This window comes from Bos indicus x Bos taurus, chromosome 8, assembly GCF_003369695.1.
Source record: "Bos indicus x Bos taurus breed Angus x Brahman F1 hybrid chromosome 8, Bos_hybrid_MaternalHap_v2.0, whole genome shotgun sequence".
Taxonomy (NCBI): domain Eukaryota; kingdom Metazoa; phylum Chordata; class Mammalia; order Artiodactyla; family Bovidae; genus Bos; species Bos indicus x Bos taurus.
The window spans coordinates 57,361,863-57,380,865 of record NC_040083.1 but is presented as its reverse complement, the minus strand read 5'-3'; the positions used below and the strand labels follow the sequence as shown (position 1 = coordinate 57,380,865).

Below are 19,003 nucleotides of genomic sequence, written 5' to 3'. Positions count from 1 at the left end.
CAGAGGATAAAGAGGGAATTTTTTTCAGAGACAATTTCCTATGGAAGCAGAGTACTTAATATTTCATGTAAAAACATCATCAACGTATGAATATGTTAAAGGTAAAGAAGATTATGGTTAACAGACTTTAAACAGAAGACCAAAATTACAGATTTCGTGAGTAGAACTATTTTCCTTTAAATAGGCTGTAGGCAATCTGCACATATATTATTTATTTAAAACATAAGATTAAAGCTACTTGATTGTTTAAACACCATCATTTGTAATGCAGTTTGATGAGAGTTTTGTAGTATAATTATTACAGCATGACAATCACATAGGAAAAATGACCTTGAAAGGGGGCCCAGCCTCCTCTCTCAAGGAGGATGCGCTGTAAGAGAAAGAAGCCATCGAAAACCAACCATCTTTATGCACACAATTGAAGGCCTTTCAATTTTCAAATCAGTATTCTTTCTTTTCGCCAAATACTACATCAGAAGGAAATCAGAAGGCCTGGTGTATCAAACTCTACTGGTAAAGAAGCACGAGTTAAAAGAGAATTTCTTGTTGTTCACCTGAAACTGTCACAACATTGTTAATCAGCTATATCCCAATACAAAATAAAAAATTTAAATAAGCAAATAAAAGAAAATTTCTAATTTTCCCCTTTGGCAGACTAGGAAATATGGTTGAGTAGACATGTTCGCTGTGAAAAGTTATATTAGAGACCATTGGCCTGGCTGCAGTCCATGGGGTCACAAAGAGTCAGACACGATAGAGTGACTGAACTGACTGACTTACTGACTGACAATATATTAGGGATTTCCACAGTGGTCCAGGGGTTAGACTCTGGGCTCCCAATACAAGGGGCCCAGGTTCCACCCTTGGTCTAGATCCCACATGCTGCAACTAAAGATCCTGCGTACTGCAGCTAAGACCCGACACAGCCAAAACAAATACATATTAAAATTAAAACAAACAAACAAAAATGTGTTAGAAGACATTTTGAAGGGGATGAGGAAGGGTGAGAAGTAGCAACATTTTTACTCCTGTTTTAACTTCTCTGAAAGTGAAATTGCTCAGTCGTGTCTGACTCTTTGCGACCCCATGGTCTGTAGCCTACTAGGATCCTCTGTCCATGGGATTTTCCAGGCAAGAGTACTGGAGTGGGTTGCCATTTCCTTCTCCAGGGGATCTTCCCAATCCAGGGATTGAACCTGGCCTCCCACATTGTAGGCAGACGCTTTACTGTCTGAGCCACCAGAGAAGTCTTAAACTTAACTACTAGCATGTGCCAGTAAATCAAAGTAAAGTTTGGGTAAAGCCATGAAGTCTTGGTTGCCCTAGTTGTCCCCGCATGCAGAGGCATATTTGTGGAATCCAAGAACTTTCTACACAACCCTGGAGCTGATTACGGGATGAAGCAACCATAGACTGGTATAGGTGACCCAATACTATGTGATTTCAAGGCACATAGGTTGCCAATCCCAACTCAAGGAAGCTATGAACCAAGCCGCGCAGGGCCACGCAAGAAAGACAGGTCATGGTGGAGAGTTCTGACAAAATGTAGTCCACTGGAGAAGGGAATGGCAAACTACTTCAGTATGTTTGCCTCAAGAATCCCACAAACAGTATGAAAAAGCAAAAAGATATGACACTGGAAGATGAGCCCCCCAGGTCAGTAGGTGTCCAGTATGTTACTGGGGAAGAGTGGAGAAACAGCTCCAGAAAGAAAGACTCAATGGACATGAATTTAAGCAAACTCTGGGAGACAGTGAAGGACAGGGAAACCTGGTGTGCTGCAGTTCATAGGGTTGCAAGACTCAGACACGACTGAGGGACTGAACAACTAACAGGTTGCCAACCCATGGTTGTATGATTCAAAAACTCCTGTATGTGGAGCAAGACTACTCTCATCACTAAATATAACCAAGAAAAGGGGCAGTGCTTCCTTGCTATTCATTTCCAATGTCAGCAGAAATGAATAATAGAACCCACTCCTTTAACCCCACTTAATGAGCCACAATTCTGAATTTGTTTGAGAATTACTATGGCGTTGTACAGACTGGCTAAAATCGCTCCTTCAATTTTTCATTTATAATTGATATTTGGGATTGATCCAATTATAGACAAATCAATATCATACATATTTAAGAACTCCACCAGTGAAACGTATTATCTAAAATGATTCTTTTAATATTTCAAGGAAAAGATCTCTGTAAAAGCAAATCTTCGAATAAATTGTATTTCTGTTTAAATAAATGCCTTTCCATAATTCTCTTGAAAGTAAAATAATGGGAACATGGGGGCCATTAACACCAAAAACTGAAGTATATTCCAACATTAGATGAATGCTTGTCAAAGATGTGTCTTTCTCATGGAAGAATTCACCCCTATTTGGCTAAAACAGCATTATTCACTTACCAATCATGTGGAAATAGCTCAACTGAACTGCTCTTTAACGTATAAAAGCAGCAATATTGAAGGTTTTCTGTGGGATGTATTTTAGAAAAACTGACAAAAACTGGAGATTTACGCAGTATGCTCCGTTTATTTAAAATCTTAAAATCCTTTTCAAGTCAAGTTCCAGCTCATAAGAATTTTTTTCGACGTCTTTTCCACAAAGCTTCCCATTTAGCTCCTTACATAGCTTAAGGTAGGGGGGGGTACCACCCGAACTATGGGGGTGAGGTGGGCAGGACAGGTTTTTCAGGTCTCAATGCTGTTTATCCCATTGTCTCCCTTTGTTTCTAGAAATTGGAAACAGACTCGTGGTCGTGTTCCTGAGAGGCCCCTGGAACTCTCAGTAGCCCTCTTCTACCCAGTACAGCGAAATCGGGACTTTAAAACAGAAGGACCCGAGATTTCGCGCGGCGGGCAAAACATCTCATCCTTGATCGGGACGCGCCAGCCTTACCCTGACAGCTCCTCGGGTATCCTTCCCGCCCCAACTCAGGTCGATCTTTTTCCAAGGTGGTTTGAAATACTCCAATAAAAAACAATTCCTACCACCTTGAGTGCAAAAGGGGGCGTGGGCATTAGAAGCCTAGTCCTAAGCCGCTAGTGTATCTACGCAGCCAATGAGTTGCCTATTTATGCAGTTTCCATGAAGTGCACAGTCCACTCCTCGGGCATCCGCGTAAAGACAGCTCAAGGGAAAACAATCCTCACAGAAATTTTTTTTTTTTTCAGAAATTTTGAATATGACCTCACTTTCTAGAGTAGCATCGAACAGGGGCCTCCGAAAGACACCTTTGGCTTGAACTACCAAAAAGCACCCACTCTCCCTCTTAAGAAACTACGCGGTTAGTCTCCGGGTTACTTTCACTGAGATCTGAGGATTTTCATTAAAGGGAAAAGTGAACAAGTGGCAGGATTTCTGCAAACTCGAACCCCCGGCTTCCGAGGCTGCACGCTCGCGTGTCCCTCCTGCTCGCGCGCTCCCGCGCGCTCCCTCGCCGACCCCACGTTACTTTGATTGACAGCCCGGCCCCGCCGCTCTCCTTCCTACCGACCTTCCCATCCACCGTGCCAATCTCCGCATCTCGCTGCTTCCCATTGGCTGGTTTCGGCATCCCGCGGCTCCTCCAGGAACAGTTCCTCACCGAGCCCGGGAGGACGCGGCTGGCGGAGGAGTGGTGGGGGTGGATGGGAGGGGAGACGGGGGAGACGGCGGAGATGGAAGCAAGTGGGGTGGGAGAGGAGAGGGGGACCGGGTGAGACGGCCTGTCCGGTGCCGCGCTGCCATAGGCTCTGGGGAGGCTTCTCGTCAGCACCCCACGTTGGGCGCGCCGTAAGCGATTGGCTGACGAGGGCCTTCCCCCCACCCCCCTCCACCAGACAGGCTCACGTCCCCTGCCGGCTCCGCGCTCGCGCGCCCCGCCCGCGCGGTGCTGGGCGGGGCCGGCGCTGGTTAGCTCCGGAGTGTGAAACCGCGTGTTAATGTAACCGGCGCGAGAGGCGCGGGCGGCGGCAGCGGCTGGAGCGGCGGCTGCAGGAGCGGCGGCGGCGGCGGCGGCGGCGGGTACCCTGTGTCCTGCGTCCCCGAGGCAGCCGACTGCGCCACTCCCGCCTTCGCAGGACCGGGCGGGAACCGCGCCACCAACCGGGACCTCCGCCTGCCCTCGGCAACTTAACCGCCTCCGCGACTACTCCGGACTTGCCCGCGGAGTTTGCCGGCCCGGGAGGGAGGCCGAGCGGCGGAGCGCACTCTTGGGCTTTTCCTCACCGTCTCTTGGATGTCTTTCTCCGGGTCGTGAGAGAACTTTGGAGCGGGCTGGAGCGCCCTTTGAGGAGAGGCAGACGAAGAGAAGGAAAGAAAGGGGATCAACAGAGAGGCTCTGAGAAACGGTCCGGAGAGGTCTGGCCGGCGGTGCAGGACGAGTGCGCGCGGGCCGCGGCGCCTGGATGCGCCCAGGTCTGGAGGAGCAGCGGGCGGCTGCGGGATTGCCCTCGGCGGAGTAGACCCGTCGGCCCAGGAGGGTTTGTGCAACCTCGGAGAACACCCAGAGCCGGCTGCACTGGGCGTGCCAAGCCGCCTCCCGGCGCGCCCTCCGCACTTTCCCCGCCTCGTCGTCATCCCGCGCTCCTCGTCTCGGGTTAAAGCTGCGGAGCGCGGGGCGGGGAGCCTCCGCTGCCACCGGGACCTCGCACCCCGCCGCCTCACGGGAGCCTGCGAGCTCCCGGTCGTGAGCGCTGCCTGGGCCCGAGGGGGTCACCCCTGAACACAGTCAGGTTTGTTTGTGTGGGGTTAGCCGCGGGCGCCGCGCCACCTGCACCTCGCCGGCGGGCGCCTCGGGGAATACCCGAAGAAGAGGCGGGCCGGGAGAAGAGCAAAGGAGAGCAGTCCTCCTCTGGATTTGTTGCCCGGGACCGCTGCGGCGCACGCGGATTGCCGAGGGGAGCACCGAGTCACCGGGCTCGTCATCTCTCAGCCCGGGCGGCCGAGGCCCTAGGGTGGAAGCGCAGCCCCCGCGCTCTCCCCACGAGCACCAGCGGCGTCCCGCAGGTTCTTGGTGCGGCCGGGCCCGGAGTGCCCTGTGATGTGGCCCTGAGCGCGGGAGTCCGCACGGGCGGGAGCAGAGTGGCCTGTGCGTCCCGCCGAGCGCGCCTGCGTGCGTGGCCAGCGCGCTGCCCGCTTCTGCCTGGCTTCCCGGCTTAATTTTCCTCGGCGGGATTAAAGTTGGAAATTGAGCGGAGAATTGAGTTGCCCGGGAACAGAGCCGCGGCCGCCGCCAGAGCGATGTTCCCGCAGAGCCGGCACCCGGTGAGGCGCGGTGGTGGCGGAGTGGGGGGAAGGGAGGTGGCGGAGTGGTAGTTGTTCTTTCTGTGCGGTGAGGAGATGGGTGGCTGCTACAATCTGACCGAGCCCCCTGGCCTCCAAGGGTACAAGACTTGGGAGGTCCCGGGCCCTCTCCTCCTGTGTGGGAAGGGGGCTGAAACTCTCAATTCAACCCCTTTGCTCTAGGCTCCCTCCTACTTGACGTCTAGACTGGGCGGGCGGGGCGCTTGGGGAGACTGGGGTTTCTCCCGCGGCCGTATCCTCTCCCTTCCCCAGGCGGGTAGTGCGCCCCCGCTTTGTTTCTCGTCTCGCCTATTTACATATCAATGAGGCCCCGGTTCCGGCGCGCCTGGAGGTGGCCCCGGCGACTCTGGGAACGGGGAACATCAGGGAGTTTTCTCCTCTGGTCCCCCGGGTCATTATCGCCCCCTGAGGGAGGAGGCGGCGTCGTCGACGACAGTCTGGCCAGGTCCTCCACGGCCGCCGCCGGGAACCCTTGTCCCTTCAACCAGGTGACCCAGGCGCACTTACCGCGTCCCGCCCTGGAGGCTGGAAGAGGCTGCGAGCGTCATTTGAGGATCTTCGGATCTGGGAAGGTCCACCTTCCCTCTCCCCAAGTGAAGCGCTAATTGGAGTTCGGGACTCCGTTTGGTGCCACTTCTAACTTTATTTTTCGTTTATGTCCCACCCACTCTTTGATACTCCGACTGCTTTATCCAACCGCCCGCATCCCCGTCGCTCGGTCCCCCTCGCTGGTCGCCCTTAGACGCCGCACCAGGCTGCAGGCCAGCCCTTCAAGTTCACTATCCCGGAATCCCTGGACCGGATTAAAGAGGAATTTCAGTTCCTGCAGGCGCAGTATCACAGGTGCGTGTCGCGCCGCGCCCGGTGAGTGGTCGCCCGGGCAGCGCTGTGCCCCGGGTCGCCCATCCTGGTGGTGGCGGCAGCTGTACTTAGTACTTGCGTCCAGGCGGTGGCGCGTGGAGTCACAGTTAAGACCTGTCATTCACGTTACCCCTTTCCCCTGCTCTTCCCGGGCCGCCTCTTCTCTTGTCTCCTCCTCCTCCCATTGTTTCCCCTTTGCCCGTTTGCTCCTGTTCCAAGGAGCCTTTTTTCGTGTATTTAGGAGTTGCATGAGAACTGTCAATATTTGCACTTCATGTATTTATTTTGCAACAGGCTGAGCTTGGTTCAGTCAATGCCCCAGCTCAGGAGTGCAGGTTCAGAGAGGCAAAGCCAGTGTTGAAATCGCTGTTTGCCATATTAGAATGGGTTCTTTGAGGCAAAGTCCATTATGGGAGGGCAGATGCTTTTAGCTGTGCCCATCCTTAGTGGGGGTGCTGTGGATGTGTTTAGGGGATAGCTCACCTGCTTTGGCTTCATTCTGGGTTGGTTTGGGTAGGGCACGAGATTGGAGTCACATTTGTAGTCGTCTCACCTTTAGTCTCTTCATCTAATGAAAGCTGCTTCAGAAAATTTATAAAGAAAGCTATTTGTAAAGCACCCAGTCCATAGTAAATTTTCTAGAAATGTTAGTTTGTTCCCGTTTCTATGAAATCTTAGCTGATTAGAGCTAAGAAATAACTGTAATGACAGGTTTTGTTTTTGTCATGCCCCAGAGAAAGCACACAGCTGCTGGGGTGTGAACTTTCTTATTTTTGTCAGAGGCTTTCTGACTATTGACCTTTTGTCTACTTGAAGATAATAGTCTCTAGAGCTTGAAACATCCCTGCCCACACCATGTTTACCAGGAAGGGAGGACTTCAGCCCACTTTAATTGCAGAAGCTATATGACATATTTTGGCAGGGAATTAAAAAACAAAGGTATTAAAAGGGACCAACAATTGTAGAAGTAACTTTACAGGTACAGTTTTCAAACCAAGAGACTGAGTTGGCAGAGGTGACACAGCCTGTGCCTGAGACTGAAGGTTATACAAAGGCCAGATTTTGGTTAAGTCCAGGGAAGCAAACTTTGATGCAGTGAAGCAAGTAGGAGTGAACAGATGACCATGAGGAGAAATCAGTCTTCTGAGTAGATCAGAGGTTTTGACAGATCTTTTGGTCTTGGCATCAGAGCAGGTATGCACGAAGAAGGAAAAGCTTAGTTTCTAAGTGGATACCTTGCACTGTTCCTCTTATTCCTTTTCCCCATTTCATGCAAGGACAAAGCTTTTGGGTGTTTACCTAGATAGTTTATGGCTTTTCCAAATTGGTCTGTGTTTTTACTTGAAGTGCAAATATGTGAGGCAGATGTTAAAACAAGTGACATAATGTTTACATTAAGTTGCCTGTTTTGTTTTCGTAGCCTTAAATTGGAATGTGAGAAACTGGCAAGTGAAAAGACAGAAATGCAGAGGCACTATGTGATGGTAGGTATCAAAGATGAGGTTTTTTCCCTTTTCATGTAATAGTAACAAATATGTGTTCTCGGCGTTACAGAACATGAGTTAATGAAATACTTGGTTCTTTTTTCTTTTTACAGTATTATGAAATGTCATATGGATTAAACATAGAAATGCATAAACAGGTAAGCTTTAGTGAAGTCTCAAGTTGAAATGAGAAATAAAGTCATGATTCTATAGTGCTGGCTTTGTCCTCTGTAGTGGGAGGTATCTGCATGCCATGTTTCAGCCGTGGTTTCCCTTCCTGGGAATTGGGGGGCGGTGTTCTGGAGCAAGAGCTGGTTCTTGACAGTTATAGAATGTTTAAGTTCCTAGGTGAGAGGTGCTTTGGAAGTGTAAACTAGCCTGTTTATAGGCAGGTTGGAATCGAGGCTTTGACTTGACTTTACTGCCTGGATACATTTATTCTCCTCTTGGAAGACGTGGATATCCTGTCAAGTTCTGAAGTTCAGAATAGCTAACGTTTTTGTGCTGATTTGGAAAGAAGTGTGGCCCTTTGGGAGAAAGATGGGTATTCAGGAGTTTCTTTACTCAGGTTAAACAAGGTATAAGATGAACTATGGAGTTTTGGGGGCTACATAAAGCGACACTCAGGATTAGTGGCATATTAGCAAACAATTTTTAAAAAATGTCTCAGTTGATACAGGTTTGGAGGTGAAAAAACCATCCTTATATGACCACAGCATATGTTGGGAGTTGCTTCAGTCCTAGTGGTTTTAAAAGCATGAAAAGATTAGTGACTGGAAAGCTCAAGCTATGACTATGAGTTTGCAAGTTCCCATAAAATTCACACTTATGGCTACTATAATGGTGTATAAAAAGAGTATTGAGCTGGAACAAGGCACTAAGGACCTCATAAGAGAAGAAAAGCTAAATGATTGCTCAGCCCAAAGGACCCTCGATTGAGTAGTCATTGTCTGCCAAAGAAAGCATTAATGGCAGGGTGTAAGTATTCTGGAGATATGCTGACATTCACTTTTTCATCAAGACTCTGGTACAATAAGTCTTTTAGAAATCGATTGCCTCTTAAAAAATTATCATCAGATGAAGTTGCACAGTTGGACACATTTCAAAGTGCAACAATACAATTCTTACTTGATGTATATGTGCTATTTCATCTCAAACCCTTGTTTCATTAAATTAAAGAGCATGGCTGACCGGCTGGGGCACAGTGGAGAAATTGATTAGTTCAGCCTTCAGATCTTCCTTATATTCAAAGACTTTCATTAAGCAAGTGTATTTCAGAGTTGAATTCTGCTTTTGTAACTCTGCACTCTTTGATTTTTAATTCATCATAGATTTCATAATGTTATGTTATCATCGTGTACCTTAGATCTGTTCTCAGATACGTGTTTGGAAGGAGATGGTTAAGTTCAAGGCTTTTCATTAGCAGTGTAATGGGCCTTTAAAAATGCCAGTTCTGTTCCGATTTGCAAAGTTGGTAGCCTAGTTTCTGCTGGGTTTGTGTCTTTGTTTCTATGTGCTTAAAGGGGCCAGTGCCTGATTGAGGCAATTGTAACTTATTGATAGTAATTATACTGAGATATATGGTCATTTAAATGAATTATGCAAAAAAACTTGGTGGAGGATTCTAATGTGCCACCTTGTTTTTTTAAAGTTACCCTAAAGGCACATTTTTTTCCCCCAAGAAATTTTCTGGAAGGGTAAGGAGGAGATTGAGCTTTCTCTTAAACTCATGAACTCAAAGGATGTAATAACCTCACTGACTCCGTACAGGGGAACGCCACCTCTGTGTGATGTGTATTGGTGCTGGATTTATTGGGGGAGCTACAGGAGGTGTGAAATTCTCCTCGGTTCCTGTAAGTTACTTGGTGGAGGACTTCTATCAAAACGAAGAAGGGATAAGGAGGATCAGGAACCCCATGGTGTGAAAATAGTTTTCTAATGAGTTTCTGGACTCCATTGGGCATTTGTGGGTATATATTGTCTGTTCATGAGCCAGTGTGCGTTAATAATATGCTGTGTATAATTGGCTCAGTAATTTGAAAAATGTGAAAAGCTGAGAGATGTTGTGTTCTCCATAGTAGGATATTAAGCCCCCTGAAATTTGGTTTGTATTGTAAATGCTGACAGACCCTTAACTAGAGTAGTACGCAAAGCCGTGCTGTAATTCAGTTTAAAGTGGCCTTACATTTGAAAAACATCCTTCTGAATGTCACACATTAATAATAAGTTCTGAGGAGGCATTTGGTGCAGCTAGTAATCATAATTCTTATTAAAACTGGTGACGTCTGGCCCCCAGGGTGTAGCCAGGCTCAAATTGATGCTTTTTGCCGCCTGATCACCAGCATGGCCTAAGTGCTCATTATATTGTAGAGAGGGCCTTTGGAGCTCTCATTAGATTTGACAGGAATTCTCTCTAGGGGGAAACTGGGCATTAGCAAGACTCCTGACAGGCTGAAATTAGTCCTGCTTTATGGCTTATAACCAAATGCTAGCAAGGCATCATCAGGGGACACAAAAAATTGTCATTTCTGACAACATCTTTGTTACTGGAAAAAAAAAATGCAGTGATGGGGAAACTTTCCATGGAGAGTCCTTTAATGTTGTTAAGATTTGTCTCCAGCGTGACGACCGCTCTCCTCCCCACCTTTCAGCAGCTTTGTTGAGGGGTGAGTTTGAGAGATTTCAGTGTCAAATCTCACCACCACCTTTTGCGTCTGGAAGTTTGAAAGTGGAAGTACATCCAGATCAAGAATGGCATAATTGTGGTTTCCTTAGCTGGTTTGGTGCCCGCAGTCCGTGTGTCAACACTTCCTGATAAGCCTTCCCCTTACTTTCTCTGCTGCCATCTGTGGCCAGTTACCAAAAAGTCAGTGAAATCAGGGTGGTCATGGATATTTAAATCTCTAATTGTAGCATGAAGACAAAATTTTTTTCCTTTGTGCTTTTTATAGCTTCCCACCTGTCTGTCTGTTTTCAGGTAGGTCATGTAAACTCTAGATATCTCTATACAGGAAGGTGGGGACTGTTCATGAAAGCTGGAGCAATTCTGATACCACCAGTGTTCAGGTACATGAAAAAATAGGTTAACGTGAGTCTAGCTGTTTTTGAGGTTAGGACTGTGCCTAGTGTATTTGGCAGCTTGATAAAGTTTTTTTTTTTTTCCTGTCATGTGGCATGGTATTGTTTCATTTATATTTTGGGGAACAACATGCACTGTAAATCCTTACTTAGGGCTTATTTATCCCACTTGTGTACCTGTTCAGCACACTGATAAAGCCATGCCATAAGTTGTCATTAGTGGCATGAATTTGTACAGCACTTAGTTTTCAAAAGCAAATTGGCCTTGTCCTCTGAAGAAAATTGGCTAGGTGTTAGATTGGGTAGGTGTTGTGCTCTGCCTTGTAATGTGGGGCCAAATGCTCAGAGTCTGCAACTTGTCAGGGCCAAGAATCTACTGAAACTTGAGTTTGGGTCACCTGGTTCCCCATTCAGTGCTTCTTCCGTGTCTCCTCCAACCCTGCTGCCTTTGGAGGATGAGGCCAGTAGTGGAATCACACTTGAGCCTGTGTTTAGCGACCTAAATCTACTTTGCTGCGTGCCTATGTTTGATCTTTATCTGTTTTGACCAATTTCACAATTTGCAAGACAGCTTGGGGCAAGGCACATATTGTAGAAATTAGGAATATCAGCAGTACTGACTGGTGGGTGGAGGCCACAGCTGTGGGCAAGTAGAAAGTTGTAACTAACTGAGCAACACTGTCCACAGGTTAAAATAGGCCTAAGAACCAAAAAAAAAACAACCATGAAACGCGTTATCAGGATTCCTAGTTGAAACCCAGCAATGCAGTGAGTTTGATTGATTACTTTGCCTCTCTGTGCCTGTATTCTTTTGAAGAGCAGGCAGTGCTTAGGGCTCTCCAGGGTGGTGGAAGAATTTAAAAATAAATGAAAGGACTAGTAGGAAGGTTTTCTGCAGTCCTGATTGTGGGGTGGGGAAGGAGAGGAGAAGGAAGGAAAAAAAAAAAGATGAGAGCTGAACATTTCAAAACTCTGTGTGATAATTCAGCAAGCACAGTGTCTCAGACCATATAAATTTTGGAGTTAAAACTGCTTTCACAGTTTTGGTAAGTGCTTTAAAGTTCCTCTCTAGAAAGAAATGTTCTTCAGTAGTGTTTTAAAAGTGTTGTGGTGGAACTTTTAGGGGTTCACTCGTGGGTTAATTCCTTAGATGTGACCCTTATTATTTTGTCTGTACGCTTTACCTTTCTTCCTGCTTTTAAACCATGTGGGTTTTCAGTCTACAGCTTCTCATTTTGAGATCTTTTTCTTTTTTTTCTAAGTCAGCATCTCCGAATGGAACTGATCAGCTGGAGTATAGGCACTTGGAGTTAAACCTCCATCTTGTAATACAAAGAAGACAGCTGTCATCAAGGTTGGAGTGGTCCCTCACTTCATTTCATTAGCCAGGCCTGTCCTTTACAAGTAGGAGTTAAGAGATAAAGCTCCCTGTGTGTAGAACCTAGATTCCGAGGTGCAAGATTAGCCTTTGTGGGGTTTTTTTTGTTTGTTTTTATCCTTCGCTCCTTACACAGCACCCTCCTGACCCCTTCCATAGCTGGGCTCGTTGTGGGTTTCTTTCCAGGGCCATGACTAGGGTAGGTGAGTAAGGCATTTGCCTTGGGCACAGAGTTTAAGGGAGGTATCAGAAAGCCTCATTGTTGTTCAGTCGCTCAGTTGTGTCCCACTCTTTGCAGCTCTATGGACTGCTGCACGCCAGGCTTCCCTGTCCTTTACTGTCTCCCGGAGTTTGCTCAGACTCATGCCCCTTGAGTCGATGATGCCATCCAACCATCAAGCTTTTTAAATATTTTTAAAGTTCGAGATCAAAGCCAAAAAACCCGTGAGGAACAAAATGCCAGCATTTTATGTAGGGGCAGAATCTAACAGGGTTGGGAATAGGGTGAGGTGAGGCCAGGGAGGCACATGTGGGGTCAGAGAGCCGCCCTCCCCTCCTCTTTGCTCTGCATCTCCAGAGGACAGGGTGAGGTGGAATGTCCCAGTGATGTGTGGGATCTATCTTGGTGTAAGATAGAGCTGACTGAAGTCACTTATTAGGGACCCTGTTAGCGATGGGGTGGGTCATTAACAAGTTGCCTGGACCCTGGTTTCCGGCTCTGAGAAGAGGGTGATGAGACTAGACAGACTCTGACGTAGAGCTCTGCCCTGCAGAGGGGACTCACTCCTCCAGAGCAAGGAGCATCCTCCACCGGACTTCGAACCCAGCTCCGTGTATATGTCAGCTGAGGAGAATCTTGTCTGGAGGCTTCAGAGGTCCCTTCAAACAGTGTTTATTAAGAAACACAGAAAGAAAATCTGTTCCTTTAGCAAATATTTAAATAAGTATCTTGTGTGGTAGTTTCACTAAAGATATATTCAGTTACTGGCTCCTGGAACCATTTTGAGTTTCCCTAGATCTGAGTCTTTGACTTGTCTATTATTAAACTTTTGTGGTCTCCAGGCTTGGATTAAATTTGAGGAAACTAAGAAACTGACTGGGCTCTCATTAAGCCTTGACTGACTCAGTCATCTCCTATGCCCCCTGCCCCCTACCCTTCCCTTCCCTGGTACTTAGCTGTTGCTTCAGATTTTTTAAAATTGAAATTCTTAGGACCAGTACGTTTGATGTGGAGTATTTGGTTTAATGGTCTTTAATTAAATTTTAGACAGCTGTTCTGGGAGGTTGGCTGATTTGACAAGATTAGGCATTTATAGCTTCAAAAATAGTGTTCAATAATGGAACTGGTGAATTCTGTAGTAAGAAATGTGCCATAGGATTGTTCCATGAATATGGCTTGGTGCTTGAAGTAGAGAGAGAGAGAGAGAGCGTGTGTGTGTGTGTGTGTAGGCATGAGTCCCTCAAGTGTGGGAGAGATTTTCTAACTTTTTTCTGAGGCATGGTTTGATTGGAAAAATGAAAATAGTTTACACTGAAATTTTAACATAAATTAAGAGATTCCTGTATTACTATTCACTTGGCTAAAGAAAAAAAAATGGTTTCTAAAATTGTTTGCAAGAGCACAGTGATTACAGAACTGTTCAATTGATAGATCACCCAGTCACCATAATGCTTTTTGTGAAACTACAAGAAATTTTGACACAAAGTTTTACCAACTAACCTGTGATTTCAAACAAGTCTGTATTTCATTATTTTACATTTCAACTTTTGGTACCTAGTAAATTTTTAATTCTATTTGCCTACTTTAAAGCAGCATAACAGTCATAACCATGAGAATATTGTTTACCTTCATCCCCGCCCCACCATGTTTTCATACTAGATATAACAAACACATTTTTCTAGTTTTTCTAGTAGCATTATTTGCTACTTGGTCATTCTTTGACCACAAAATATGTTTGCCAGAAAAGGGAAGGATGAAGGCTATTTTGAGTATAAGGAAAATCAAACCAGAAGAATTCTGTTCATTGAATCAGCTTTTCCACTTGCCAAATAGAGGAAAAATTGCTATTAAGTGTGGTGGGTGTGCATTGCTGTGCATGCTGAAAGGGGTGGTGTACCTATTTTCAGTAGATTCTCATTAGACAGTCATTATTCATTTGATAGTGGAATCAGTTGTCTTTGAGAACATAGGTACATTTGAACTTGTATGTCCAAATCATGCTACTTGTTAAACCGCTGAAATAAATACAGGTGGTACTAGGTTGGGGTTTTGTTTTTTTTTTTTCTTTTTTCCCCTCTGCTGCATGACTTGAGGAATCTTAGTTCCCCAGCCAGGGATTGAACCTGCACCTTCAGCAATGAAAGCATGGAATCTTAACCATTGGACTTCCAGGAAATTGTCTAGGCTGGGTTTGACTGTACTGTCTTCAGTGATCTAACTAGCTTTGTACAGCCTGTCAGTAAAAAGTTAAAAAATGTATCCCCAGACTTGTTTACTTGTGAATTGGTAAGTTCTGTAAATATGTTACTATACTGATTGTTGTATACATGTATAATAAATGGGAATTTTAATTGGAGGGGTTAACAGCAAACTTCTCACAGTCTCTGTGCTCCCTGTTGGCTTGTCCGGTGTGGCCCTTGGGCCCACGGTCAACATTAACCCACATTGTAAACAGTCTTGGAACGCTCATCCTGGAAGGGAGCATCTTTAAGGGAGTGAATGGGGGGCTTGGGTCTTTTCGTCTCTTCGGTATGCCCAATTTTTCTAAATTTGACTTCCCAATCGGGTGGTTGCTTCTCTACCCATCACTCACAGCCTCTGTGTCTGGCTCTGGTCACTGTCCCTGCCAGTCTTACCTGGTCACCTCCATCCTCTTCCCTCCAGGTCATTTAATCCAGCCAAATGGGTCCTTTCTTCATACCTAAAACATGCTTTGTGTTTTTCTGTTTTCTTAAATGTCCAGGCTCTTTTGTCAAAGTTCACATGGCCTTTTTCAGTATCCTTCAAGATCCAGTTCAAATACCAACACTACCTTTCTACTTCAAGGCCTTCCATGGCTACTCCCAACAGGAGGCTGTCACATCACTTATTTTTGCTCTGATTTTTGTAGTGGTGTTTTCATGTGCCTTTTTTCTGATACTTCAACTATGCTGCAGTCTGCTTGAGGCTTGAGTTTGAGATTTGCATCTTTCCCAGTGAGTTTGAGTAGGCATTTAAAAATTAAAAAAGAAAATAAGGAGTATTTATTTATCTATTTGGCTGTGCCAAGTCTTAGTTGTGGCATGCAGGACCTTTTTTCTTTTTTTTAATGCAGTGTGTGGGATCTTTAGTTGTGGCATGTGGGATTTGGTTCCTCAACCAAGAATTGAACCCAGGCCCCCTGCATTAGGATTGTGGCATCTTAGCCACTGGACCACCAGGAAAATCCCTGAGTAGGCATTTAAGAAGCATTTATTGTGCCCCTCAGAGCCTGTAGAGTAACAATTTTGGATCCTGAACCCATATGAAAATCAGGTAAAACCTGCTTGGCAAAAAACCGTATGCATTTTGATACACATGCAGCTTTGCCAAACAATTTTGGCTCTTTGTGGACATCTTAAGATCCATCAGCAAGTCCATGGAATCTAGATTAAAAACTTGACTCTAGAGTACCAGTATGAGTCCTTATGATAAAATTAAGAGTGAAATCTGTTTGGTTTCACCAGATGTTTTGTAGGATTACAGTTCTAATCTCATCCAACCACTTTTGCTCAGATGTTTTTCTTTTGAAAAATGATTTATAGTCAAATATCTATAGAGGCTACTTAGAGAAGTTTAATTACAGTAATATATTTCAGTTTGTAGTAAAAAGGTAAAAAGAGAGAAAACAGAAGTAGTATGCTTCTGAGGTCTGGGTTTCCATGTGAATTGAGTGTGTGCATGCTTTACTGCCCTGGGAACCACCATTTATCTCCTAAGGATGACCACAGCCGCTAACAGAGCTGTGGATAAGTTGCATTACAAGCTTCTTCCAGGGCATTAGACTTGACTTAATCACCAGGTTTCTTAATAATTATACGATTGATTATTTACTTATAGAGGCTTCCCAGGTGGCTCAGTGGTAAAGAAGCCACTTGCCAATGCAGGAGACGCGGGTTTAGTCCCTAAGTTGGGAAGATCCCCTGGAGAAGGAATGACAACCCACTGCAGTATTCTTGCCTGAAAAATTGCATGAACAGAGGAGCCTGGTGGGCTACAGTCCATGGGGTTGCAGAGAGTCAGACCCGACTGAGCATGGGCATGATTTACTTGTCTTTACAGAGTTCATTCCCCCACCCCAAACATTTTGCTATGAAGAGTTTCAAATATACAGAAGAGGAGAAAGAAATGTAAAGTGAACACCCTGTATTATACCCACCTATTTGATCCCAGGAGTCTGTAAAGTAGCATTTTTGTAGTATCTCTGTCCCATATTTTGCATAGAGCGCTTGCCTTCTGCTCACCCTGAAAGATAAATAGGTAATTCAAGCCTTTCTTTAGCAACCTTTGAGTCTGGTGCACATGGAAGGGGAATTTCTCCAAGTATACACCATCTGAATAGGTGTTTATCGCATTTTGTAACATTTTCCTTCTAACTTGCCCTTTGTGTTTTTGGCGTGATTGTATTAGATGATCCACCATTATTTGGTGTTGGGGCGCTTGCTCTTATGCTCTCATCTGAGAGCAGAGGTTGGTACTTAAAAAAGCCCCTTCCCCTTTTGGTGCTTGATAATGCACCTTTCAGATGTGATCAGCAAATTCACCAGGGGAACAGCTTTAGTGTTGATAGGTAGGAAACTGGGAAGGATTCTGATCAGGACTCTGATTTTGAACTTTGTGTGAATGGAAGCTCTCCTGATGGAGAATTTAAGGTGGCCTCTCAGATGCTGTGGGTGTTACTAGGATGTGGATTGCCAGAGACCAAAACCTCTTTGAAGATCCTGGCCTGAGGAGGAGGCTCTCCATCGCTGGAGCCTCTAGGAGCACAGCCTTTGTCCTCTGTGCCCTCTTGATGCCTTGAGCAAATAGCTGGGCAGAGCCTCTTACAAGTAAGGTGACTGGCCAGTGTATTGACACTCACAGACACGATAAAAAACTGCATTAGGAGGTGAGCCACTGGGATTTGCAGTAAATATATTACAGAACACAAGTGACTTGCCGATACTGCTTGTTTAGCAGTTTGCAAGGGCAATGGCAGTATGGATTTTTGAATTAGAAGGGAAGGGCTGTTCTTTCTCTGTGCAGGAACATCTAGTTGATGGCTGGGGAGAAAATTGATTTAGAGAACAAAATGCAGCCGCCTTTATTTGTGCCATTTGAAAGGCTTCTATGGCTTAGTGAGTGTAAATAAAAAGGTTGCTTTTGGTTTAGGAAAGGGGGTCTTAAACATTGATCTGCATCTTGGTCTGGTATGGAAAGAAAAATGGTTGGGCCCCTGGGATGGAGGAAGGGCATCTGGTCCCCATGCAACCTGCAGCTATAGGTGCCCACTCAGTTCTCAGACATTTGTCTGTTTCAGCACTTTGGCTTTCAAAAGTCAGCTTCTTAGGTCTATTATTGTTGTTATTGTTTAGTCGCTAAGTCGTGTCAGACTCTTTGAAACCCCATGGACTGTATCCCTCCTGGCTCCTCTGTCTATGGGATTTCCCAGGCAAAATACTAGAGTGGGTTGCCATTTCCTTCTCCCAGGGATCTTCCCGACTCAGGGTTCGAACCTGTGTATCTTGCATTGGCAGGCAGATTCTTTACTACTGGGCCACCAGGAGTAAGCTTATTTGAGACACGAGAGTAAATATTCTTAGCTCCATGTATTGAGCCACATGTGCCCTAGAAATTGTACAGTATGTTGTTATTGAGTCACTAAGTCATAGCCGACTCCTTTTGCAACTCCATGGATTGTATCCCACCAGACTCTTCAGTTCATGAGATTTCCCAAGCAAGAGTACTGGAGTAGGTAGCCATTTGCTTCTCCAAGGGATCTTCCTGACCCAAGGAACAAACCCTTGTCTCCTGCATTGCAGGCAAATTCTTTACCACTAAGCCACCTAGGAACTCTCTGTAAATCCTTCCAGCCTCCCTTGGGTATTAATTATTCCCCCTTGCAAAGGAAAAAAACAGGCAAGAAGGTTAGGGGATGACAGTAGCATCTACTGTATAGGGTAGTTATCAGGATTGAGCGAGTTTCTGTGTGCAGGAGCCTGTACTTGGGCAGTCTCAGGACAGCTGTTCTCAGAATCTGTTATTGACTCTATTATTGATTCCTTTTAAACTATACACTGTATTTGGAATTCTAGGCCATGCTCCCTATTGTTTTTCCAAGTCCAGTTTCCTTCCTTCCTGCATCTGAACTGTTTGCTTTCCAGTATTTCCCCTCAAAGTTTTTATTGTTTGTTTACTTTTAAGATCAGGAGCATTTATCTGTAGGTTCAAAAGGGCATTTTTTTCCCTCTCTTTTTTTAATCTCCTGTTGGCAGCCTCTATGGTGGCTCAGTGGTAAACGAATCCACCTGGAGTCCAGGAGATGTAGGAGATGAGGGTTTGATCCTTGGGTTGGGAAGATCCCCTGGAGGAGGAAATGTCAACACACTCCAGTATTCTTGCCAGGAAAATCCCATGGACAGAGGAGCCTGGCAGGTTACAGTCTGTAGGGTTGAAAAGAGTCGGACACAACTGAGCACGCACATACGTACACACGCACACATATGTGCTCTAGAGGAATTAAGGTGCCTTATTTAAGTCAAACAGCAAAAGGTGCCCTTGGAAGGCAACAGTGCTAAGTAGTTAATACAGCTACCAGTGAGAATAGTTTTGTGTTGAGTTTTTTCATTTATGGGGATGGGTGAACAACAGAGAACAGATTTGGTTCATTTTTATTGAAGTGAGTTCTGGCAGAATAAAGG

The 19,003-nt window shown here is 45.6% G+C and overlaps 1 protein-coding gene across 9 annotated transcripts in view; it reads left to right on the top strand.

Moving 5' to 3' along the window:
• Positions 1 to 3,913: 3,913 nt before the first annotated feature.
• TLE1 (TLE family member 1, transcriptional corepressor) overlaps positions 3,914 to 19,003 on the top strand; it is a 92,929-nt gene continuing 77,839 nt past the window's right edge. For 7 of the 9 annotated variants that reach the window (XM_027549544.1, XM_027549540.1, XM_027549543.1 and 4 more), the window contains exons 1-4: positions 5,162 to 5,245; positions 6,027 to 6,127; positions 7,566 to 7,629; positions 7,743 to 7,787. In XM_027549544.1, coding sequence (XP_027405345.1) covers positions 5,222 to 5,245; positions 6,027 to 6,127; positions 7,566 to 7,629; positions 7,743 to 7,787 — 234 coding nt within the window. In that variant the 5' untranslated portion in view covers positions 5,162 to 5,221. Of the gene's footprint in view, positions 5,246 to 6,026; positions 6,128 to 7,565; positions 7,630 to 7,742; positions 7,788 to 19,003 lie in introns of all 9 variants that reach the window. The other 2 variants (XM_027549539.1, XM_027549535.1) reach the window with 1 other exon arrangement.